Genomic DNA, 26,454 nt, shown 5'->3' with positions numbered 1-26,454 from the left:
TTATTTCAAAGGGAAGCTAAAATTGTTTTAGTTTTGAGATAAAAAAGCCTGTGAGTAAGACACATTTCTGTGAAGCTCCCTGCTGGGGTGGAGCTAATCAACAGAATAAGTGGGAAACTATTCAATCTGTATTGCATTTGTGCCATTGTCGTTAACTCCCTTAAGTTTATTTCATCAAAAACAGTTTTCCAATTAATGTAATTTTGTTTTAGATGGTGTTTGCGTTTGTAAGGTACTTTTCACAACTGCAGGGTGGCCTAAATCACTTCATGGGCAGTGAAGTACTTTTGAAGTGCAGTCACTGTTTTATTTGTTTTAATGTTGCTATGTAGTATTGTACACATGCATTGCGCTCAACTGCTTCACTTCCAGAGCAGTACAGGAATATAGGAACAGGACTAAGCCATTCAGTCCCTACAACCTGCTTCACCATACAATAAAATCATGGCTGATCTGTGGCCTAACGCCACATACCTACCTTGGGCCCATATCCCTTGTTATCCTTGCTTAATTGGAAAGAAAAATGCCTAACTCAGATTTAAATTTAACAATTTAGTTAACATCGACCACTGTTTGAGGAAAAGAATTCCAAATCTGCACTGCTGTTTGTGTGAAGAAGTTGTTTCTAACATCTCTCCTGGATGGCCTGGCCCTAATTATGAGACTGGTTCTAGCCTTCAACTAGTGGAAATTGTATGTATCGTTATGTTCCCTGTCTTTCCCTTTTAATATCCTGAAAACCCTCAATTAAATCACTCCTTAACCGTCTAAATTTGAGAGAATAAAGGCCTAATTTGTCTTATCTTTCCTCATAACTGAACCCCTGAAGTCTACATATCATCCTTGTAAACCTGCATGGAACCCCCACCAGGGCCAAACATCCTTTCTAAGGTGTGCTGCTGAGATCTGCTGTCAGTACGCGAAGTGGGGTCTAACTAGGGATTTGCATAACTGCAGTATAACGTCTGCACCCTTGTATTCCAGCCCTTTAGATGTGAAAGACATTCTATTAGCCTTCTTGATTATTTTCTGTATCTGTTTATGTTATTTTAAAGAGGTATGCACCTGAACCCTCAAATCCTGTTGGACATCCACTGTATTAAACTTTATTAGAGACAAAAAAATCTGCTGGAATCCAAGGTAGATAAACAGGAGGCTGGAAGAACACAGCAAGCCAGGCAGCATCTGGAAGAAAGGAGCAGTCAACATTTCGGGTATTGCCCTTCTTCAGAACTTTGTGCCTTCTAAAAACAAATCCCTTTTTCTTTTTCCTTGTGCAGCCCGAGATAGATAACCTCACAATTGCTTATATTAAAATCCATCTTCTTGGAATTCATAGTTCATAAAATCACCACAGTGTGGAAACAGGCCATTAGGCCCAGCAAGTCCACACAGTCCCTCCGAAGAGCATCCCATCTAGACCCATCCCCCTACCCTATCACTGTGACTGCATTTCCTGTGGCTAATGCACCTAACCTACAAATCCCTGAACACTATGGCCAATTTAGCAAGGCCAATCCACCTAACTTGCACATCTTTGGACTTTGCACATCTGTCGCTGCTTTGCCTAATTCACTTAATCTATCAATATCCTATTGTAATTTTATTCTGTCACTAACACTATCTCCAATGCTGCCCAATTTTGTCCTCAGCAAATTTTGATATTTCACTTTTTATGCCATTATCCAAGATGTTAATGAATGTTGTGAATAACTGAAGGACTCCACCAGTCACACCCTGCCAATTTGAGTTATTATTCTACCTCTTCTGCTTGCTGCCACTCATCCAGTTTCCTAACCACTTCAGTAATTTACCTTCAATTCCACCTTAGCTAATGGTCTCTTGTGTGAGACATAATCAAAAGCCTTCTGGAAGCCCATATAAACAACATCGATTGATTTAGCTCTGTCCACCACCTTTTTTCACCTCATCAAAAAAAAACTCTAAAGTTTATCAGGCATGACCCACCCTTTGTGAATCCATTCTGACTCTTCTGATTAATTGAAATTTTTTGAGGTGATCAGTTACTCTATTCTTGAGTGTAGACTGCAGCAATTTCCACAGCAAAGATGTTAGGGTAACTGCTCTGTAATTCTGGTTTCCTTCTGTCACTCTTCTTAATTTTCTGAAAATCCTTAGACTCAGGAGAAGTACAAGAGGATTGGCCTACTAATGTGACACCCCTGGTCAAAAAGAGAGGGAGGCAAAAAGTGGGTAACTGTAGGCTGATTAGCCTAACATCTATTGTTGGACAAGTATTCAAATCAATTATTAAGGAAGTAATAGAAGCACATTAGGAAAATCATAACCTAATTGAGCAGAGTCAACATGGTTCATTGAAGGGAAATCGTACCTGACTAATTTATTAATGTTTTTCAAGGAAGTCTCAACCAGAGCGATTAGAGGGGTATCAGTATATATGTTGTACTTGGGACTACCAAAAGGCATTCAACAAGGTGCCTCACAAAAGGTTAAGTCATAAGAGCCCACGATGTTGGAAGTAGTTTATTGGCATGAATAGAGAATTGGCTCATGGGCAGGAAAAAGCAAGGGGAGAAAAGGGGTTCTTTTTCAGATTGGTGCCTAGTTAGGTTCACCACCCTGTGAGCAGTTTTGGCCCACTTATTTAAGGAAAGATATCATTTTCATTGGAGGTAGTTCACGAAAGGTAGGGAGGGATTGTCTTATGAACAAACGTAAAACAGGAAGGAACTCTACTCATTGGAATTTTGAAGAATGAGGTGATTTCATTGAAGCATATAAGATTCTTAAGGGGCTTGACAGCCACTATCTCTGTGGCTATCTCTTTTAGGATACTATGATGCAAACCATAAGAGCCAGGGGACATATCTGCCTTTAGCCACATTAGTTAGTCTCATACTACTTCTTAAGGGTCTTGACAGTGTAAATGATGAGAGGATGTTTCCCCCCACTGGAGGGTATCAGACCAGAGGCCATAATCTAAGAATTAAGGGGCATCAATTTAAGACTGAGATGAGGAATTTCTTCTGAGGGTTGAAAGTCTTTGGAACTCCTTCCTGCTGTACGGTTGAAATTTAAGGCTGAGAAAGATAATCTTCAATTCGTCTTGTGATAAAGAATTTACGGGAAAAAGGCAGGAAAGTGGATAAGAGGAATGTTGGATAGCCATGATTTAATTGCGTGGTGGAGCAGGCTTGAGGAGCCATATAGCCTTTCCTGTTCCTATTTCCTGTGGCCTAGGAACAGAGGGATCTTCTGGTGCTTGTCCACAGATCCCTTTAGATGGTAGATCAGGTTAATAGGGTAGTTAAGAAGGCATATGTGACACTGAGCTTTATTAGCTTGTTATAAATTATAGTCATAGAGATGTCCAGCATGGAAACAGACCCTTCGGTCCAACTCAGCCATACCAACCAGCTATCTTAAATTAATCTAGTCCCATTTGCCACATATCCCTCTAAACCCTTCCTATTCATATACCCATCCAGATGGCTTTTAAATGTTGTGATTGTACCTGCCTCCATCACTTCCTCTGGCAGCTTATTACACACACAACCCTCTGTGTGAAAAAGTTGTCCCTTATGTCCCTTTTAAATCTGTCCCCATCATCATGTATCTATACCCTCTAGTTTTGCACTGCCTGACCCTGGGGAAAAGACCTTGGCTATTCACCCTATCCATGCCACTCATGAATTTAAAAACTTCTATAGGGTCACCTCTTGGCTTTTGACACTCCAGGGAAAATAGCCCCAGCCTATTTAGCCTCTCCCTATAGCTCAAACCCTCCAACCCCAGCAACACGCTTGTAAATCTTTTCTGAACCATTTCAGGTTTAGCAACCCCTGTCTTAAAGCAAGGAGACCTGAATTGAATGCAGTATTCCAAAAGTGGTCTAACCAATGTCCTGTACAGCTGCAACATGACCTCCCAACTCCTATACTCACTCCGCTGACCAATAAAGGCAAGTGCACCAAATGCCTTCTCTACTATCCTGTCTTCCTGCGACTCCACATTCGGGGAACTGTGAATCTGCACTCCAAGGTGTTTTTGTTTGGCCACTCTCCCCAAGACTTTACCATCAAATGTAAAAGTCCTGCCCTCATTTGCCCTCCCATTATAAGAACAGCGAGCTTATGTTGGAGCTGTACAGAACCTTGGTTAGGCCACAGCTGAAGTACTATGTGCAGTCTGGTCACTGCATTATAGGAAGGAGGTGATTGTACTAAAGTGAGTGCAGAGGGTATACACAGGATGTTGCCTGGATGCAGCATTTTAGCTATGAACAGAGTGAAATGTATGGACAGTGTAAATAGAAAACAGCTGTTCCCCATAGTTGAAGGGTCAATAACAAGGGAGCATAATTTTAAGGTAAAAGGCAGGAGGTTTAGAGAGGATTTGAGGAAAACCTTTTTACCAGAGGGATGTGTGAATCTGGAATGCACTGCCTGGGAAGGTTCTTGAGGTGGGAAACTTCACAATGTTTAAAAAGGACTTGGATGAGCACTTGAAATGTCATAACATTCAAGGCACTGGGCTAAATGCTGGGAAGTGGGACTTCTTGGGGTAAAAACTGAATTTTTTGGGGAAACTCAACAGGTTTGCTCGCAACTGTGGAGAGAAAAACAGTTGACATTTTGAGTCCAATGATTCCTGTACAGACTGTACTCCTGTGAGGGGGCTTGAAACATCGACTCTGTTTTTCTGTCTAGAGATGCTGCCAGACCTGCCGAGTTTCTCCAGCAAATTCTAATTTTGATTCCGGTTTCTAGCATTTGCAGTTCTTTGTTTTATTACAGATTGAGAACAATTTAGTCAGTGCAGACTGGATGGACCAAAGGGCATCTGCCCTACTGTATGATCCAATGACTACCAACAGTCTTGTCTGGTTATTGGCTTAGTGAAAGCTCTCCATTGAGGGTTAAAAATATGCAACAGAATCTTAGAATCAAGAAACTGGCAAGCAGTATGAGGCTTCACTGAATTTTGTGAATGTTAGATGATGTACAGACTGCAGTGTCCTCTAATGACTTTGCTTTCCTTTTAGTCCTAATGCAAGGGAAAGTTATCTGAGTGCTGCTTCCATCTCCATCTAGTTGTGATAATATGAATAGCAGCTCCCTAATCCTTCTAAGCAAATCTAAACATGAACTGATATCCAAAGATATCAATATAAATTTTGGACAAACACTTTGCCAAACTTAGGCCTAGACAAAAATAAACAAAGTCAAGTCTCTCTACTAACTGGGGAGAATGCTTTGCATTTATTCCGCTCTTATGTATTGACAAATTTGTATTTAATTCATCAGTCAAAATCTAGATGAAAATTCTGCCCAGTAACCCTGGAGATTCATAAATTGAAAGGTGGATAGTTCAAACACAGTTATAGAGTCATACAGCACGGAAGACCCTTCGGTCCAACCAGTCTGTGCTGATCATTATCCAAAATTTAAAGTAGTCCCACCTGCCTGCGTTTGGCCCATATCATTCCAAGCCTTTCTTATTCATGTACTTTTCAAAAGTCTTTTAAACATTGTAAGTGTACCTGCACCCCACCACTTCCTCTAGAGGTTCCTTCCATGTATGAACCACTGTCTGTGTAAAACTGTTATGATGGGGAATTGCTGAACCTTTCTGATAATTGAACTAAAACACAAGCCCCAATCTGTTATGACAGGAGTAGGGGTACCCCTGTAATAATTACCCCTTAATCACCCAGAGATGCTTGACTTTCCCCTCATAATCTATTAAAAGAATGGTTAAAAGAAAGAAAATCCCTGATCTCCACTTTACAAGTAACAAGTTATATATTTAACTCAACAATGAACAAATTAATAAAATTACTAACAAACCGACAATTCCCCCTCAGACTACTAACTGCTCCCTAATGGGTCAAAATTCTACTGGAATGCTGTTTAAATAAAGGCGAATCCCACTGATATGAACCCAATTAATAAGAAGCAATAAGTTACAACTTAATCTCTCCAATTTCACACAGACTGTCTTCTGGAATATTCTGTCTTTTCCGCTGTCTTCACAAATGACTTTCTTCCAATATTTCTGCTGTCAGGGGTGTTTTCTCTTTATAATTTCTTCAGTGAAGACTTTGAGCTAAAATACCTATGATTAATTAGATGGGCTTTCGCTGAGAGCTGATGTTGCTAACTCTGGTAGGTAGCAGTTGTCTCTCTCTTTCAAATGGCAGTTGGCTCTCCCTGATTTTTCACAACATCCTCGTCTTATATATCCGTAATGACATAATCAAATTCTTATAATATGATTGGTTTCAGGTTGTCTTTTTGTACATAGGTGCTTCATTTAAATTAATTGGCCAAATTCAAACTCATTGTCACAACATCAAAACAAGACTGTTGTTTTGCCTGCCACCTGTAAGGCATTTTTGATACACTTATTTCACTTTTTGAGGTTCTCTCTACTGGCAACTTCAGCTGCTGCTTACAGACATAGAAATTTTCTTTTAAGGAGCCACACATTTTAGCTTCCTGCCTTCCACTTCACAATTACTCGACCCAACTTTGTAACAATGTCTTTTTGATATCTTTCTCCTCTTACCTTTAAAAATATGCCGCCTAATTTTGAAATACCCAACCCTAAGGAAAATATCCCTAACCTTCACCTTATCAATACCTCTCATGATTTTATAAACTTTTACAAGGTCACTCCTCCACCTCCTATGCTCCAGTGAAAAAAGTCCCAACCTATCCAGCCTATTTTTATAACTTAAACTCTCCTTTCCCAGCCAACATCCTGGTAAATCTTTTCTGAACCCCTCTCTAGCTTAATAATATCCCTCTTATAGCAGGGCAACCAGAACAAGACAGAGTACTCCAGAAGAAGCGTCACCAACATCCACTACAATCTCAACTGATGCCCCAACTCCTATACTCAAAGATTTGAGCAATGAAGGCAAGCGTTCTAAACGCCTTCTTAAGCACCTTCTAAGGTGACGCAAACCTCTAAGAATTATGTACACGAGCCCCTAGGTCTTTCTATTCTGCATTACTATCGAAGGGCCTACTTTTAATTGAATAAGTCCTGTCCTTGTTTATTTTACCAAAATGCAATACCATGCATTTATCCAAATTAAATTCATCTACTCCTCAGCTGATTGACCCAATTGATCAAGATCTCTTTGTAATCATAGGTATCCTTCTCCATTGTCCACACACTATATTACCAATCTTGGTGTCATGAGCAAACTTACTGACGATGCCTTCTATATTCTCATCTAGGTTATTTACATAAATGACAAACAAAAGTGGACGCAGCACCAATCTCTGTGGAACACCACTGGTAATAGGCCTCCAGCTCAAAAGGCAACCTTCAACCATCACGCTCTGTCCCCTGCCATTAACCCAATTTTGTATCCAATCGGCAAACTCACCCTGAATCCCATGTGATCTAACTTTACTAATTAGTCCGCAATGTGGAACCTTGTCAAAGGCTTTACTGAAGTCCAAGTAAACAACATCCACCGCTCTGCCCTCATCATTCTTCCTTGTCACTTCCTCAAAAAAACTCCATCAAGTTTGTCAGACACTATTTCCTTCGCACAAAACCCTAATGATCCCTAATCATTCCTTGCGTTTTCAAGTGCATATAAATCCTATCTTTCAGAACCACCAACAAAAAAACCCATTACTGAAGTCAGGCTCAACAGGTCTAGTTCCCAGGCTGCTGCTTACATCCCTTCTTAAACAAAGGCACAGCGTTAGTCTACACCAGTATCCCCCATGAGGAGGTCCTAAAAACCCTCCATTACTTCCTCTCCCACAAGTCCAACCAGTCCCCCTCCACCGACGCTCTCATCTTCTTCACGGAACTTGTCCTTGCCCTCAACAACTTTTCCTTTAACTCCTCCCACTTCCTACAAACTAAAGGGGTGACTACGGGCACTGGCATGGGTCTGAGCTATGCTTGTCTCTTCGTAGGATACGTGGAGCAGTTCCTCTTCCGCAGTTACACTGGCACCATTCCTCCCCTTTTCCTCCACTACGTTGATGACTGTATCCGCACTGCCTCGTGCTCCCATGAGGAGCTTGAACAGTTCATCAACTTTACTAACAGCTTTCACCCGAACCTCAAATTCACCTGGACCATCTCCGACACCTCCCTCCCCTTCTTGGACCTCTCTGTCTCCATTTCCAGTAACCATCTCAGCACCAACATCTATTTCAAACCCACTGACTCCCATAGCTACCTGCACTGCACCTCCTCTTACCCACCTTCCTGAAAGAATATGATCCCATGCTCCCAAATCCTCTGCCTCCGCCACATCTAGTCCCAAGGTGGAGGGTTCCTTTCCCGGACATCCAAGGTGTCCTCCTACTTCAAGGATCTTAATTTCGCCCCCCTCCAGTGATTCATAATGCCCTCAACTGCATCTCTTGTTTTTCCTGCACTTCTGCCCTCAAACCCCACTCCCCCCAACAAAAATAAGGACAGAGTCCATTTGTAGCTTGAGTTGTAGATGAGGTTGTAGACTTGCTCGCCGAGTTGCTGTGTTTGATTGCAGACGCTTCATCACCCTGCTAGGGGAGGCAATGGCCTAGTGGTATTATCGCTGGACTATTAATCCAGAAACCCAGATAGTGTTCCGGGGACCCGGGTTCAGATCCCGCATGGCAGATGGTGAAATTTGGCTTCAATAAAGTATCAGGAATTAAGAGTCTAATGGTGACTGTGAATCCATTGTCAATTGTCGGGAAAAACCCATCTGGTTCACTAATTTCCTTTAGGGAAGGAAACTGCCATCCTTACCTGGTCTGGCCTACATGTGACTCCAGACCCACAGCAATGTGGATGACTCTGAGCAATTAGGGGCAATAAATGCTGCCTAGCCAGTGACACCCTCATCCCATGAATGAATAAAGGATCAGTGTGCCTCTGATGAAGCGTTGGTGTTCTGTCCCGCTTGTTATTTAGATGCCTTGGTTTGCCGGGGTGGTTGGCATCACTTCTAGTTCCATTTTTCAGTGGTTTGTAAATCAGGCCCAGTTCAGTGTGTTTATGGATGGAGTTCCGGTTGGAATGCCAGGCCTCCAGGAATTCCCTGGCATGCCTCTGTTTGGCTTGTGCTATTATGGAATGTGTTGTCCCAGTCGAATTTGTGTCCTTTGTCATCCATGTGTATTGAGACCAGTGAGAATTGGTCATGTCTCTTGATGGCTTGTTGATGTTCATGTATCCTTATTGTCAGTTTTCTTGTAGTTTGGCCTACGTAATGTTTCTCACAGTCTTTGCATGGTATTTTCTATATTACGTTAGTTTTATTGGTTGTGGGCATGGGATTCTTTAAGTTCGTCAGTAGCTATTGCAGGGTAGTTGTTGGTTTGTGGGCTACCCTGATACCCAGCAGTCTGAGTAGTCTTGTGGTCATCTCCGATATACGGTAGGGTGACTAGTGTATCTGGCCATTTTATGTTTTGTTGTTGTGATCTATCACGGAGGTAATGGTGGATTGTGCTTTTTGGGTATCCATTCCTTTTAAAAACTCTTGTATAAGTCCTCCTATTCTGCTTTGCGCAATTCTGGATTGCTACCGTGTGTTGTGGCTCGTTTGAATAATGTCCTGATGCAGCTCCGTTTATGGGTGTTGGTGTGGTTGCTGGTGTAATTAAGTATCTGGTTCGTATGTGTGGTCTTTCTGTATGTGCTAGTCTGGAGTTCCCCATTGTTCTTACATTCTACCATTACGTCTAGGAAGGGTAGTTGGTTATTGTTCTCTTCTTTTGTGAATTTTATTCCAGTGAGGATTTTGTTTATGTGTCAATGGGTTTCTTCTAGTCTTGTGTGTTTGCTAATCACAAAGGTGTCATCTACATAGTGGACACAGAGTTTGGATTGTATAGTGGGGAGTGCTGTCTGTTCTAACCTCTGCATTACCGCTTCTGCAATCAGTCCTGATGTTGGGGATCCTATTGGTGTTCAGTTGATTTGTTTGAATATCTGGTCATTGAAGGTGAAGTGGGTGAAACCAGGGGTCCCCCGGTCCTCACATACCACCCTACCAACCTCTGCATCCAGCGCATTATCCTCCGCCATTTTCACCACCTGCAATCTGACCCACCACCAAAGAGATTTTTTCCCTACCCACTCCAGCCTTTCATAGGGACTGCTCACTCTACGACTCCCTTTTCTGCTGTGTGCTCCCACCAACCCCACCCCATCTAGCACCTTACCCTGAAACCGCAGTAAGTGCTATGCCTGTCCCTACACCTTCCCTCTCACCTCCTCCATCCAATATCGCAAACAATCTTTCCAAATCCGACAGGGATTCACCTGTACATCCTCCAACCTGGTCTACTGTACCTGTTGCTCCCAAGTGGTCTCCTCTACATTGACGAGACCAAGCCCAGACTCAGCGACTGATTCACGGAGCATCTGTGCTCTGTACGCTATAATCAACTGCACCTTCTGGTTACCGACCATTTTACACCCCACCCCCCCACCCCCCGGTGAGATGCCCATCCTCGGCCTCCTCTGGTGTCACAATGATGCCACACATAAATTGGAGGGTCAATACCTCTTATTCCGCTCGGGAGCTTACAGCCCAATGGCCTGAACATAGAATTTACCAGTTTCAAAATCTCCCCACCCCTGGCCTCATCCCATGTGCAACCCTCCCTGTCATCCCCACCTCCTTGACCTGACACAAGCTGTGCATCTTCTTTCTCACCTATCCACCCCACCCTTCCCATGACCTATCTCCACAACCCCCTGCTTGCATCTACCTATCACCATCTCACCTATGTACCCCGGCCCAACTCCCTCCCTCTATTTATTTCCGAGCTCCCTTCCCTGTCCCCAGTCCTGATGAAGGGTCCCGACACATAAGGTCAACTTTTCTGCTCCTCTGCTGCTGCCTGACATGCTATTTTCCTCCAGCCCCACACTGTGTTGACAAAGTATTGGTCACTTTCCAGTCACCTGACACCTCACCCGTAGGTGTAGATGACACAAGTATTTTTGCAAGAGGCCCTGCAGTTTCCTCCCTAACTTGCCACTGTGGCCTGGGATACACTAGATCAGGTCTCGGAGATTTATTTACGTTTATATTTTCCAAGACCACCAGCACTTCCTCTTCTGTAATATGGTCTGTTTACAAAACATCAGTATTTATTTCCCTGAGTTCTCTAGCCTCCATTTCTGTCTTCACCACAAAAATTAATGCAAAACATTCATTTAATAGCTCTCATCTCTTGAGGTTCAACACAAAGACGACCTCTTTGATCTTTAAGGGACTCAACTCTCTAGTTGTTCTCTTGCTCTTAATATACTTGTAGAATCTCTTTAGATTATCCTTATCCTTAACCTTATCTGTCAAGGCTATCTCATATCCCTTCTTTGCCTTCCTGATTTTCTTCTTAAGAATGCTCCTGTACTGTTTATACTCTTTAAGAGATTCATTTAAACCCAGGTGTCTATATCTATCTTTTTTTTTATTCTTGATGAGAACCTCAATATTTTTATTCATCCGTTTTCCCTAATACTACCACCCTTACTTTTCACTCTAACAGGAACATACTGACTCTGAACTCGTGTTATCACACTTCTGAAAGCCTCCCACTTATCAGATGTTCGTTTACCTGTGAACAGTCTATTCCAATTAACTTTTGAAAGTTCTTGTCTCATACCATTAAAATTTGCCTTACTCCAATTAAAATCTTCAACTGTTAGAGAAGGCTTATCTTTTTTCATAACTATTTTAAACCTAATAGAATTATGATCACTAGCCCCAAAGTACCCCCCCACCCCATCACTCAGTCACGTGCTCTGGCTTATTACTCAAGAGAAGGTCAAGTTTTGCTCCTTCTCTAGAAGGAACATTGACATATTGATAAATAAAATTTTCTTGAACACATTTAATGAATTCTTCACTATCCAAACCTTTAACAGTATGGTAGTCCCAGTCAGTGTTTGGAAAATTAAAATCAGCTACTATTACAAAACTTTGTTATTATTGCATTTATCTGAGATCTCTCTACATATTTATTGCTCAATTTTCCTCGAGCTCCTACCCAACAGTTGGAATTTGGAAGTCTGATCAAATTCGAATGTATATCTGTGTAACTGCTGCTGTAAAATATAAGAAATCACTTTCCTAGTGCCCTCTAACTTGTCTAGAATTTGAAGGAACCATTTTATCTTGAATCATGAAATAATGTGTATATGTTTGTTGCTGCATGTGTTGCAAATTCAACAAGTTTGTATTTGTAATATAATGAGTCTTTAAAATGTAATGAACGTCTACTGACAATTTTATACACTTTCAATAGAATGATTTAGGTTCTGCAGGCATGAGTTAGAGTGCAGATTAAAATGCAGGGACTCTAAAATTATAGAAAAATGGACAAATTATAAGGTTAAATAAGGGGCTGAAGAAGTGGTGAGGGAGACACAATCTTTGCTTCATGGGATGCTGGTCCCTATTTAGGGGAAAGAGAACTATTTCCACTGGGACCAGTTCAATTTAAATCTTTCTGCGTCTTATGTCACGGGAAATTGAATGCTAAAGGTAGTGGATAGGATTTTAAATTGGTAAATGGTGATTGTACAAAGATTTAGGAATGTGTAAATTGAAAGACAGTAAGGAAACTGATAAGGCACAAGACGAGAGCAGGATTTTGGGTAAAAATAAAGTAATTCTTGAAGGGAATATGAGATTAACAAATGTAATAAGGCTTTACTGCCGAAAGTAATGCTAAGAAAAGTTAGAAAAGAAGGTAGTGTTAAGATTCTCAATTCAAATGCATGAAGCATTCACAACTAATTACATGAATTAATGGCATGGATTGAAATGAATTTGCTTGATCTAATGACCATTCCAAAGATGCAGTTGCAAAATGGCTAGTGTTGTGTACAGTGATTGTACCAAGGGCAGCCAGGAAGACCTCAAAGGATATGAATTCCCTGATTGTGGCTATCAAGCTGCTCCAATCAGGGAGCCCTAGCTGATAGATAAGATTCCGAAGGAGCTGGATCAGTGTTAAGGACTCCCTATATGTAAATAGAGGGTGACTTGGTGATGGGACACTGGCCTCTCTGAAGTTATTCAGTAGCGATGAGAGAAAAGCACACTCCCGAAGAAATTCGCTTGCAACAGTTGTCTTTAAGTTTGGGTAAGCATTTCTGGCCATGCTGTTATTTGGGAAGCTTGACCCATTTGATCCTGCCATCAAAGACTGGGCCCAGTATGTCAAAAGGTTGCGGTACTTTTTCCAGGCGAAAGATGTTGGGTAGATGAAAAGCAACAAATAATTCTCCTGACAAATTGTGGACCTGCAGCTTTCTCGGTCATTAGGACCTTAACTTTCTTTGAGGCATCATATACTAAAACTTTTCAAAAGTTGACAGATTTAGTTAAGGAATATTGAGATCCCAAAACCACTAATTCTGAGACACTATTGGTTTTACCCAGCAATTTGAGAACCAGGGGAATTTATATTGGGATTTTTCAATAGGTTATGATGACTAGCAGGGGCAGTCCTTGATGATCTTGGTTTAACTCTTAATGAGATGCTGAGAGACCATTTGGTGATGGGATTAATAATGTAACCATGCACAAGTGCCTGCTAGTTGAAGTCCAACTGGACTTCAAACAGGCACTGTAACTGACTTTGGATAATGTGGCAAATGGACCGTAAGAGTTGCAGAGTATTCTGATGAAAGTGGATGCCCTCACCAGTCTGACAGAGCTTGGGGAACACCACTTGAGTGAAAACAATTGCATATCCTCACTTGGGACACATCCTAAAAAGGGGGACTCTAGGTCTGCCCACAACAAAACCCCAAATCAAAGCCAAGCCTTGGCCAAATAGTTAACATTTTGTTCAGGATCCGAACCGGCAAGCCACAGTAATTGCTGCCAGCATGCGATCTTGAGGCAGCTGAAGAATTCCATTGGATCTAAACTGAGTAAGAGAACACATAGGTTGGTATCCAGAACAGTGCACACCCTGGAAAGCCCACCTATGTCTGGTTTGGAACAGTTAAATTGCTCAGCAATGTCCAAATCAGTACCAATCAAAATAAACATCTGATTAAATGGTCACCAGGTTCTAATGGAGGTCGATACCGATCGCGTAACCAATCTTTAACAAAATTTGCTCTAGACTTCAACACTTAAATTTGTATAAGACCTCTGCTAGATTGAGAACCTATAACGGGGAACCTTTACAGAATAAGAATACAGTTTCAGTTCTGGTCTCTTATGAGAAGCGGCTAGTTCAGTTACCACTGATTGTAGTAAAAGGCTTGGGCCCAAACATGATGGGGTGAAATCGGTTGAGAAAGATTCACCCAGATTGGCTCAACATTTTTCTTTTAGAAAATGGCTGCCTGAGTGAAGTCCTAATTAAATACCTGGAAGTTTTTCAGGAAGCCTAAGGAGCTGAGGCTAACTTGCATGTTGACCAGGAAGCAATTCCATGATTCTGCAAGGCTCGCCCGGTGCCATTTGCCTATGTGCAAAAGTAGAAGCAGAAATCAGGAGGCTAGAAAATGAAGGAATCATCAAACCAGTTTGCACACTGGGCAGCACCGACCTTGGCGATTGTGAGGCCCGATGCAGCGGTTTGCCTTTGTGGGGCTTTTTAACGAACAGTATATCACTTCTTGCAGCTGGATAAATACTCAATCCCTCGCTTAGAGGATTTAAACGCAAAGCTGGCAGGGGGCTGTCCTCCATAAAGCCAGACATGAGCCATGGGTATTTGCAATTGTGGTTAGATGAGGATTGCCAGAAGTGTGTTACAATTAATACCCATTAGGGTTAGTACCAAAATACGAGACTGCCATTTGGGGTATCGTCAGCCTGTGCAATTTTTCAGCAGACTATGGAGAACATTTTATAAAGTCTACTTCAGGTTGCCATTTATCCAGATGACGTGCTAATAATAGGGAGTAGTTATGGAACTTGAACACAGTGCTTAGACATTTCTCTCAGACGGACAAATGCCTTCAAAGGGGAAAATGGGTGTTCCAGAAATCCTAAGTGACCACCTTGAGCTACAGTGTCAATAGAACAGGGCAATCAAAAGTTCCCATGTCTGTACCAGAGCTTAGGTCTTTTCTTGGGCTGGTGAATTATTATGGAAAGTTCATACATAATCTGGCCTCCATCCTGGCACCTCTTCATGAACTCTTAAAAAAGGGTCAGCCTTGGAAATGGTGGCATAGCCAAGCCATAGCTTTCAGGAAAGTGAAGAAACAACTGTCATTATGTAAGATGTTGGCACAGTATGATCCCCAGCGAGATCTGGTCTTGACATGTGATGCCTCCCTGTATGGCATCGGGGTAGTATTAGCTCATCATAGGTGGCCCAATGGAGAGGAATGCCTAATAGTGTATGTTCCCAGCACTTTGGCTAATGCAGAGCATAAATACAGCCAGATAAAGAAAGAAGGTTTGACGGTCATATTTGGAGTCAGGAAGTTCCACCAATGTCTTTACAGATGTAAATTTGTAATAATAATTGACTGTAAAGCCCTTCTAGGGCTATTTGAAGAGTATAAGGCAGTTCTACCATAGCTTCAGTCTGAATTCAGCAGTGGGCTCTAATAAGTGCATATAATTACAAATTGGAAACACGGTCCTGGAGGCCAAGTAGCAAATGCTGGTGCATTGAGCTGCCTCCTGCTGGAAGAATCCATAATGGTTTTCCATTTCTGGACACATTTCCAGTCACAGCTGACATTATCAGACTTTGGATGCAGAAAAATCTAGCCCTGGCAAAACTGAAACAGCTGGTTGTGATGGGGCAAACCGAAGGCCTGTCACAACCAGAATTGAAACCTTTTTGGACTCTGAGAAATCAGATCACAGTAGAGGATAGCATGTTATTATGGGGAGCAAAAGTGCTTGTCCCGAGTGAAGGTCACCGCCAGATACTGGCTGAACATCACCAGGGTCATCCAGTGGTTTCCTGGCGAGCTGCATTGGTGGGGCAGTGCCCAGAGTGCCAACAAGGACAAAAATCTCCACCAGTAGCTCCCTGACATTCATGGGAGTCGACTAAGCTGGTTCTGTTATGGGCTGAATGTCCTTTAATCATTGTGGATGCTCACTCAAAGTCGCTGAACTTGCATAGAATTCATTCGTCAAACACGGGGATGATAATAGAAAAATTGCATGCGTCTTTAGGAATACATGGACTCCTGGATGTGTTGGTCACAAATAATGGGCCATTGTTTATCAGCAGGGAATTTGAGTATTCCCTAAAGATAAATGGTATTCGACATATAAGGACAGCCCCATACCGTCCATCATCCAATGGTCTGGCAGAAAGAGCAGTCCAAACTTTGAAGGCAGACTTAAATAAACAACCTACACCTTCACTCAATATCAAACTGTCTTAGTTCCTATTTGATTATAGGATTACTCCTCATGCAATTACAGGGATAGCTCCTGCAAATTTGCTCATGGGGAGAAGACTCTATGCCAGGTTAAATCTGACTTTCTCGAACCTGGAGGGTAGGACAAAACAGTATCAGGAACGCCAGTGCTGGTCATAAGACTCCGCTAAGCGAAAGAGATTGTTTACTTCAGGGGACCATGGGAGTGGCCGTGCATGGGTAAGAGGCATGGTTGACACGAGGTCAGTTCCAGTGATGTTTAAAGCTCGGGCAGGTGCAACGATCCTGAATGAGCATGTGGACCATATGAAAGCAGCAAACTTACAAACGGTGCAGGAGCAAAATGTGCCTGGCTCCTTAACAGCCTTTCTGACTGTTCCAGAACCCCTGGGTTCTTTCAAGCATTGAAGATACCTCCAAATCTGAGATGGACGCAGTGGATGTCATCACCTCCACAACTTTTTTGCCTGAAGAAGAGAATGAATTTCTTCCGAGATGCTCCGTGTGCAAGAGGTGAGCTACTGTACGTTACACGCTGCCCATATTGGAGGCAGAGTTGGAGGAACTTGACCCCACGCTAAAACGCCCCAGGAGAAGCTACAAAAAAATCTGGCCTGTGAGCTTGAACTAAGAGGTCAAAGGATGTAGTGATTGTAACAAGGTTAGCCAGATGGACCTCATCGAATATGAGTTCCCTCTTTGGACCAGATTAACAGCCGCAATCAGGAAGCCCGAGCTGACGGATAAGAACAGTAGTGTCCCTCCTCCAACTCTGTATTGATTTATTTAGTCCCCTCCTTCTCTCCCTACACCCCATCCAAAAAAAAAATTCACTTTTGACCTAAACATTGCCCTTATCAGGCTTTGCTTGTTAATGTTTCACTTGCCACATGGTATTTTCCTGGTGGTGGAAAATATACAATAAAGTCTTTGCGCAATGGTATCTTTTTTGTTATGTCACCAAATAAAAACACACAGCCACGGGTGATTTGGGGAAAATATAAGCAGTAGTGCTGGGCCCCTCTTTTGGTGCAGTGGTAGCGTGGGGGAATTTATTAAAAAAAAACATGAGTATCGGGTGTTCTGTTCACTCTTGGAGTTGGCTCTGCCGTAGTGGAAAAAAAATGAACAGGAGTATCAGGTATCCTATTCACTCTGAGGGAGCTAGATCAATGTCAAGGATTCTCCACGTATAAATAAAGGGTGACTTGGTGACGGAATACTGGCCTCTGTGGAGTTATTTCACTGTGAATTAAGTATTCCAGGATACTTAACTATTAGAAGAAATGGACTAAATGAAAAAGGAGGAAATGCCTTGAAAACGAAAGATGGGATAAAAATAGTGAAGGGTAAGGGCCATAGCTCAGAAAATAAAACAAGTAGAATTGTTTTGGGTGAAGTTAAGAACAAAAAGCAAGCATCAGAAAGCATTGCTGTGGATTATTTGTCGCCGAATGAATTGAATAAAAAGGCTTGTCCAACAGGTTATCCATAGGCTATAGTGTCGTTCCACAAAGGCTCCTTTGTGGCCTGACAAACCTTGCAAAAAAATGTCAAGTATCACAATTTTGCAAGACACTGTTCCTCCACTTTGAAGAAGTTTCTCTCTATTGCTGCTGATTGGTTCACTAGGATTTATTGCCCATTGCTAGTTGCCCACAATTGTGAGATCTGGAAGTCGTTAGCTTTAGAATGGCTTGTCAGCAGTGAAGTTTGATGCAGTGTTGCATTGTTAGAATAAGAACAGGAGAGCATTTTGGCATCTTTCTTCATGACTGAACAGCCCTTTTCATGATCCACTTTGCTCACCCTGCATGGAGAAGATGGTTCAGAAAATGTGCCCTAAAATAGTCTGTTCCATCACTGACCTGCCTGGGAAACTGTATCTACCAGGCTCTTCTACCTGCAGTCTGAAAACCAAAATCAAACTCAATCTTGGAACCTAGAATATGCCTCAAGACCGAGGTCCACCTTTGGCTCCTGGAAGCACCAGCCAAACGTGTGGTCGGAGATGTGGCTCTAGGATCAGGCTCTTTAGCAAGGATGCACAGAACCCATGTCAGTGACACTGAATTTCCCAAGTAGACAATCATATTCGTTAGCAAGTGATTGCTGATGACAACGATATACACGACAGGGGCCAGTAGATTTTTATGCTCAGGGAATTGCAGCATCAAAGTGGGGTTGTGGGGCAAAAACCTTGCCGTGATCTTGATGAATTATGAGGACCGTTGAGTCAAATGGCCCACTACAGTTCCTACTTGTTATGTTTTTGTGTTCTAATAATTTTTAAAAAGTCAGATTTATTATGGATCATGACAAAAATCATCTGCGAGGCACATGGACAATTTCATGTGAACAGAGCATCGTATACAGGAAGAAAATGTTCATTAGGCCAACCCCATCCAGTGATTCTTCCTAACTTATTTAATCCATCAAGTCACTTTGATATCAACTCTAAACTGTTTGTTTCATCGCTTGAAATAATTCAAGAAAATTTCCAGGATACTACCGCACCAGTCTCACAGATGATTACTCCTCATGAACCGTTTTATTTTTTATATGCAGCAGACTTTTAAGGAACCAAACTAGAAACTGAAATTATTTTCTTATAACCCAAAATAAACAGCTGAAGGTGCTTTGTGATATAACTGCCCCTTTATGATGTCACAACGACAGAGTCGTGGCTTTAATTTCCATTGGTGTTTGCTATTTTTCAGAAATACAATGCTTCGATTACTCTTGCTTAGTCATCTGTTTGTTTTAGGAACCAACCAGTTACTGATTCCTGTGTAATTGGATAAAAACAATACTGTCGGATAATGGAGGATGAGAGCCCTGGACATGATGAGATGTACAGTAACAATTGCAAATAAATACTGCGTTTTATAAGCATAAAAGTCTAAAAGGTTCTGAATTTATGTTGCCATGGTATGAAGACAGACAAGTCACCATGGCCTGATGGCCTACATTCTAGAGTCTTAAAGGAAGTGGCAGCAGAGATAGTGGATCCATCCCTGGATGCAGGAAATGTTCCAATGGATTGGAAAAATGCTCATATAACACCCTTATTGAAAAAGGGAGCAAGGCAGAAAATAGAAATCTACAGACCTGTTAGTTTAACGTGTGCCATTGAGAAATTGTTAGAATTGATTATTAAGGAAGTAAAAACAGGACATTTGGAAAGTCAAAATACAACACATCAGAGTCAGCATGGTTTTATGAGGGTAAATCATGTTTGACTAATTTGCTAGACTTCTTTTGAAGATGCAATAAGCAAAATGGATAATGAGGGCTCTCTAGATGTAATATATCAGGATTTCCAGAAGGCTTTTATAAGTTGCTGCACCAAAGGTTAATACACAAAGTAAGATCACATGGGATTAGGGGTAATTTATTAACTTGGATAGAGGATTGGTTAACTGACAGAAATCAGTTTTGGGGTAAATGGATCGTTCTGTATTTGGCAAAATGTAACTAGTGGAGTGCTACAGGGTTCAGTCCTCAGGCCTCAACAGTTTACAATTTCTATTAATGATTTGGTTACAGAAACAGAAGATACTGTAGCCAAATTTGCAGACTACATTAAAATAGGTGGGAGAGTAAATTGTAATGAAGAAGTAAGAAATTTACAAATGGATATGGATTGGTTAGGTGAATGGGCCAAAATTTGGCAGGTCAAGTTTAAAGTGGAAAGTGTGAGGTTATCCATTTTGTTTGGCGAATTAGAAAGGTAACTTTTTATGAAGTGGAGAGAAACTTCAGAGTACTTCAGTGCAGAGGGATCTGGGTGTCCTTCATATGAATCACAGAAAACTAGTATGCAGGTAAAGTAGGTAATAAGGAAGGCAAATGGAATTTTGGCGCTTGTTGCTGAAAGCATAGAGTATGAAAGCAGGGAAGTGTTGCTTCAACTGTACAAGGCATGAGTGAGACTGCACTGGAGTATTGTGTATAATTTTGGCCCCCTTACTTGAGGAGGGATATAATTGCATTGGAGGCAGTTTAGAGAAGATTCACTAGATTGATTCCAGAGATCCTCGGTTGTCCCAAGAAGAAAGATTGAGCAGTTTAGGTCTATTCTCTCTGGAGGTTAGAAGAGTGAGAGGAAATCTAATTGAGGTACATAAAAAAAATGGTAAAAGGGATTGACAAAGGAGACATGGAGAGGATGTTTTCTCATGCTGGCAATCTAGAATGAGAGGTCAAAATTTTATGATAAGAGAAAGCAGATTTAAAACTGACATGAGGAGGAATTACTTATCTCCAAGCCTTGTAAATCTGAGGAATCCACGACACTGGGGTGTTGAGTAAATTTAAGGAGTACATCGACAGATTTTTAATTAGTAATGGATTGAAGCATTAGGGAAAGTGGGCAGAAAAATGGAGTCAAGGTCAAGAAGAGATTAGCCATGATTGTATCATATAACTGACCACGCTCGAGGCGCTGAATTGCCCACTCTTGCTCTTAGTTTTTATGAAAGAGAATCCCCAGTACTTGATGTTTTGCACATGAATTCTGCTACTGAAAACTGTTAGCAAACTTCAAAAACATATACAGTTTTAAAACAAAATCTCCTGGTAACAGCTTAATGATGCAAATCAAATGTTCTGCACAGATAAAGTAGGACCCATTATTTGAGTTTGTGTTGATTTTTAATTTTCTTAAAGTAAATGAGATAGAATTTCAGCTATCTGAATGAAGTTTGAGGCCTGTAGAATGCAACATATTTTTGGTAATTTTCAATTAAATATTTTGCATTACTCTCAGGAACACCCGTATCCTTGGTCTGCTTGGCCAGCTGGAGAAGATCAATTTGGAATCAACATTGCAAGATGTGGAAAATGGCCGTCATGTCACTGCCAAGCTTCTTCATCTGGTTCAGACTCAAGGTAATTTTGTAAGATCTTTATATTTGTAGTTTTTAATGGTTAGTCAAGCATAAACTATGTATAATTTACTTAGAATAGTTTTGGTTTACCTTGATGAAAAGCAGGCACATATAATTGCTTATACACAATAACTATCCACCACAGTTACTCTGTAGATCAGTACAGGTGGAAGAAAGCAAGTGATATCTTAGTCACGTAGCAAATATATTTACTTGTTATGTTACCTTTTGAGTTTCTAATTTAGCATTGCACAGAAAGAAGGTGGTTTTTTTGGGTAGAGTTGGAAAATATTTTCCATGAGCCGGCTAGTCTGACAAAATTATCAGTGAATCCTCAAGTGAATCTAATTTTGAGTTTAATGTGCTGTAGGTACTACTGTCTTTGCATTGCAAAGTGTTTAACCTCATTTAAGTTTTTGTAATTGTTAACTGGCTGTTCTGAGCACCAAATCTCATCAAGTTTAACTAAACTGTCTTCTCTTTGTCAATTAAATAATTTAATGTCCTATAATAAATAAGGTCAAACGGGTATATAGAAATAACAAAACAGAAAAGACTTATGGCTTAATCTGAACATGTTATCCTTCACGTGAAAGCACAATGTTTTCAATTTAAGATTCCTAGGTTCTTTACCTTGATGAGTATTTGCAATGGCCAGGGATGGTTTTAAAGATTTTTCAATATTTTGTAAATGGTGACAGACCATTTGCTTTTTTTAGTAGTTTTCCAACAGAAATCTTCACTCAGATTGACAAAACAAAAAAACTTTTCCAAAAATTAATGAATTAACAATTGCGTAGTGGGCTGTATTTATCATGTCTGTACGCCCTTCCTTTCTCCAAATGTTTGCCTCTTGTTATTATGCTTTTAAATGATTTATTTAAATTATAAATTACTTTTCAATTTTTCCAGTTACATTTGTGTTATCTGGTACCATAGCAACTGGAATGCTGCACCAAATGGAATCAGAGTTCCCCCTCCAATGGTCCCAAACCATCTGAACTTTAAACATTTTGACTACTCTGGAAGTATCAATGAGGGTGATATTCCAGTTTTAAAATTATTTATTTATCTTTTCCTGGTTTGTACCTTTTTGTCTTTCTTTAGGCAATAATGCCTTGCCTGAGCTGTTAATAAAAATGTAACACCCCAACCAGCCAGTAAGTGTTGTAGAAGAGTAACTCAATGTCACAAGTGTAGAGCAATATTTGTTTTCATGTCACCCATTACTTCTCTTGTTAGCTGTAGCAATTTAGTTATTGCTTCCTCTACTACGCTTTATAAAAGGCGTCTTTGTTTACAATCACAAGTTATTTTTTTTATGAAATTCAGAAACATCCCTATGTAAGTCAGCGCACATTTTTTCCACATCTCCTACTGTTGTTTTTGCGATAACTCTGACTAACACCATTTTTATTTGCCATCTGTTCCCACTGAGTGCCACATAACATAAATTTCATGATATAAAGAAAACAGACAATGCAATGATAGCAACATTCTACACTGTAGCCAGGAAACGCAGTCTTCTTCCATCTTCGCCGGTCTTGACCCTCTGAAGAAGGTGGCTGTTGCTGACAAGGACTGCCTCCTGTCTCCAAGCACGCATTCGTATATTTTATTTCAACTGGCTGGTTGTTTACCCTTTTTCAGTCACTTACTTCATTTTTATAAGCAACGAATACGGAGCAGGTACCCAAAACGTTACAGTGGTCAGCCACCCTTTCTCCACTTCTTTGGCTTGAGTTTACTTTTTTTAGTTTACCTCATGCTGAAGATCATTTGCTAGCTTTTACTAGACACTTGTATAGAGACAAAGGTACACAAGGCACCAAAAGACTCCCTGCTATCAGTGTCAGAATCTGTGTACTTTGTTTTGCCTCGCACTACTGGCTACTGTGTGTTTTTCCTGGAGATCAAAAATTAATACTGTGCCAATTAATTCCATAAGAGTTCTATACCATGCTCAAAAATAGTCTGCACGTAAGTCCTTTTTTTCTTGCAATGAACTGAATAAAGAATTCTAGTATACTGACTAAATATCTGCAGGTCTTTGTTTTGTGTCCTGTAAAACTAAGTATGTTAAGCTGAAAAGTGGATGGAGCCAGGTATTATTTGTATAGTATACAGTGCAGAGAGAAGTCTCAAAAATGCCACTTGAATTTTGAATCTAAGTCTTTATGCTGTTTGAATCTTGTTGAGTGTTAAAAATTATCTCGTTGCTACTTTCTTTTTGTTCTTTCATGGGATGTGGGTATCACTGGCTGGACCAACATTTATTGCCCATAATTGCCCCAGAGAAGGTAGTGGTGAGCTGCCTCTTACACCACTGCAATCCTTGGGTGTGGGTACTGGCACAATGCGGTTGGGAAGTTTCAGGATTTAAACCCAACAACAGTAAAGGAATGGTGATTTATGTTCAAGTCAGGAAGGTGTGTGGCTTGGAAGATAACTTGTTGGTGATGGTGTTCCTATGCACTTTCTGCCCTTGTCCTTCTACTTGGTGGAGATAGTAGATTTGGACGATGTTGCAGTTACTTTCTCATTAACCTGTTCGGATTGTTAAGACATTTCCTGGAGCAGGTGGGACTTGGATCCAGGCCTCATGGCCCAAAGATAAGTAGACTGCCACTGCAACGCAGTTGCTGTATTCAGGAGGTGCTGAATGTAAGATGTTTTCATTTCTAACATCTGTAGACATAGAAGGTTAGATTTAGTAGGCAGTCTTTCATCTTTTAATTTAATATTTGGTAAATTGAATGTTGGAAGCAGTCAAAACCTTTTTGAGAAACAAATATAGATGTGAATGGAGAAGTGAAACAGCTTATCTGTTACAAGCCTCTGGTTACTCAACTTCTAGGGGTGATAATGGGTGAATAGGATTGATGAAGTATTAGGCGTGGAGCAAAGAGCAGGGGAGGAATAAGGTTTGGCCAAGAAGTTCAGTGAAAAAAATGGCAAGGATAATAATGGAGTATAGGTATTTGAGGATGTTTGAGTAATTGACATTGGCTCCAACTTGAATTTTGCATTTGTTTCTAGTGACAAATTCCAAATTGTTGACATCTCTATTTCATCAACGATCTTTATAAGGACAGGAGTGTAATAGTCCGAGATCTGTGGATGCTTGTTTATTGACTATGTTCAAGGCATGATTGATTTTTGGAATCCAATGAAATCAAAAGTTATGATGGTTGGGTGGTAAACTGGAGTTGAGATCAATGTTCAGGCATGAGGTGCCATATGCCTTTTCCTATTTCTTAATGGACTTGTATAGCAATTCCACAGTATTTAATATTCTTCAGAACTCCTCCAAAAATGAAGAAGCCCATGCTATTTTGCAGTTGAGTCCGGGTTGTATTCAGGTTTAACTGTAAAGTATTGGGTAACTTTCAAGTATCCAAGTGTTAAACTGCCACTATCACAAGTGGAGGTGCCGGTGTTGGACTGGCGTTGACAAGGTCAGAAATCACACGACACCAGGTTATAGTCCAACAGGTTTATTTGAAAACAGAAGCTTTTGGAATCTTACTCCTTCTTCAGGTGTTAGTGAGAGAGGTTGTATCAACTGCAGAATTTATAAGTAAAAGATCAAAGGGTCACACCTTTGAGAATGCACTGAACAAACCTAAGATGCTGTTAAACCGTCAATCAGTTAGAAGGTTTTAATTGATTAATATGTATATGTAAATCCCTGAATTCCTTTCAAGTCATGGTTCTGAGAGAACTAAAGGTTTTATCAGTGTATAGAAGAGATGACGTTTTAGGTCGGACAATGCATGTTGGGTGTGAGGCCTTGTTTAGAATCTGTTTGTGTTGGACAGGTTTTATTTCTAAAGTAGTAATTTATAAAACACCACACTGACTGACTATAGATTGTGTGCTTTTTGAACAAAATAGAATGTATCTGAAAATACAAATTCACCCCATAGATTTGCATGTGTGTGCGCGCACATGTACGTGAGGGAGAATGTGTGTGTTTGTGTGTAAATGTGAGAGAGAGAGAGAGAATGTGTGTGTGAGGCTAAGAGAGGATCTGTGCGAGACTGTGTGCGCGTGCGTGCGTGTGTGTGTGTGAGAGAGAGAGAGTGTATAGTGTGGCGTATCACCCGTAGTGCGACATGAACCCAAGATCCTGGTTGTTGGCTTTAACCGGGATCTTGAGTTCATGTCGCACTACAGGCGATATGCCACACTATACACTCTGAGACACACACTCACACACGCATACGAATACATTCACTTCACACTCTCTCTCTGTCTTGCGCGCGCTCTCACACTCATTCTCTCTCGCAATCTCGCACTGTCACTCTCTCTCGCACTCTTGACACTCTCACACTCTCTCGCATTCTCTCACTGCCGCATTCTCTCGCACTCTCTCTCACTCTCGCACTCTCTCATTCGCGCATTCTCTCTCACTCTCGCATTCTTGCGCGCTCTTTCTCTTGAGCGCTCTCGCTCTCTCTCTCGCACGCGCTCTCTCTCTTGCGTGCACTCTCTCTCTGTCTCGCACATGCTGTCTCTGTCTCGCGCGCGCTCTCTGTCTCACGCTCTCTCTCTGTTTCACGCGCGCTCTCTGTCTCACGCTCACTCTCGCACGTGCTCTTTCTCTTGCGTGCGCTCTCTCTCTGTCTCGCACGTGCTGTCTCTGTCTCTCACGCGCTCTCTGGCACTCACGCACTCTCTGTCACTCACGCACTCTCTGTCTCACTCTCGCATACTCTTTCACTTGTGCACTCGCGCTGTCTCTCGCACTGTTTCTCTCTCGCGTGCACGCTCTCTGTCTCGCGTGCGTTCTCTCTCGCGCGCGCTCTCTCTCTCGCACTCACGCACTCTATCTCACTGTCTCACTCTCGCATGCTCTTTCTCTCTCGCGCTCTCTCTCTCACTCTCTCGCACTCTCGCATTCTCTCTCACTCTCGCGCACTCTTTCTCTTGTGCACTCTTGCTCTCCCTCTCGTGCTGTCTCTCTCTCTTGCACTGTCTCTCTCTCGTGCTGTCTCTCTCTCGCGTGCACGCTCTGTCTCACGTTCACGCTGTCTCATGTGCACGCTGTCTCTCGCGTGCTCTCTCTGTCGCGCGCGCTCTCTCACTCACGCACTGTCTCACTCTCTCTCACTCGCATTCTCTCTCACTCTCGCGCGCTTTGTGTGCTTTCGCTGTCTCTCGCGCTGTCTCCCTCTCTCGCGCTGTCTCCCTCTCTCGCGCT

The 26,454-nt window shown here is 41.5% G+C and overlaps 1 protein-coding gene across 3 annotated transcripts in view; it reads left to right on the top strand.

Moving 5' to 3' along the window:
• LOC109924133 (cytosolic carboxypeptidase 1-like) overlaps window positions 1-26,454 on the top strand; it is an 85,038-nt gene that overhangs the window by 3,209 nt on the left and 55,375 nt on the right. For all 3 annotated transcript variants that reach the window (XM_048594960.1, XM_048594959.1, XM_048594958.1), the window contains exon 2: window positions 21,128-21,249. In XM_048594960.1, the coding sequence (XP_048450917.1) occupies window positions 21,128-21,249 (122 nt within the window). The remainder of the gene's footprint in view (window positions 1-21,127; window positions 21,250-26,454) is intronic.

Source organism: Rhincodon typus, chromosome 3, assembly GCF_021869965.1.
Source record: "Rhincodon typus isolate 14 chromosome 3, sRhiTyp1.1, whole genome shotgun sequence".
In the NCBI taxonomy this organism is placed as follows: Eukaryota; Metazoa; Chordata; class Chondrichthyes; order Orectolobiformes; family Rhincodontidae; genus Rhincodon; species Rhincodon typus.
The sequence above is the reverse complement of the archived record's forward strand: the minus strand, read 5'-3'. Positions and strand labels throughout refer to the sequence as shown.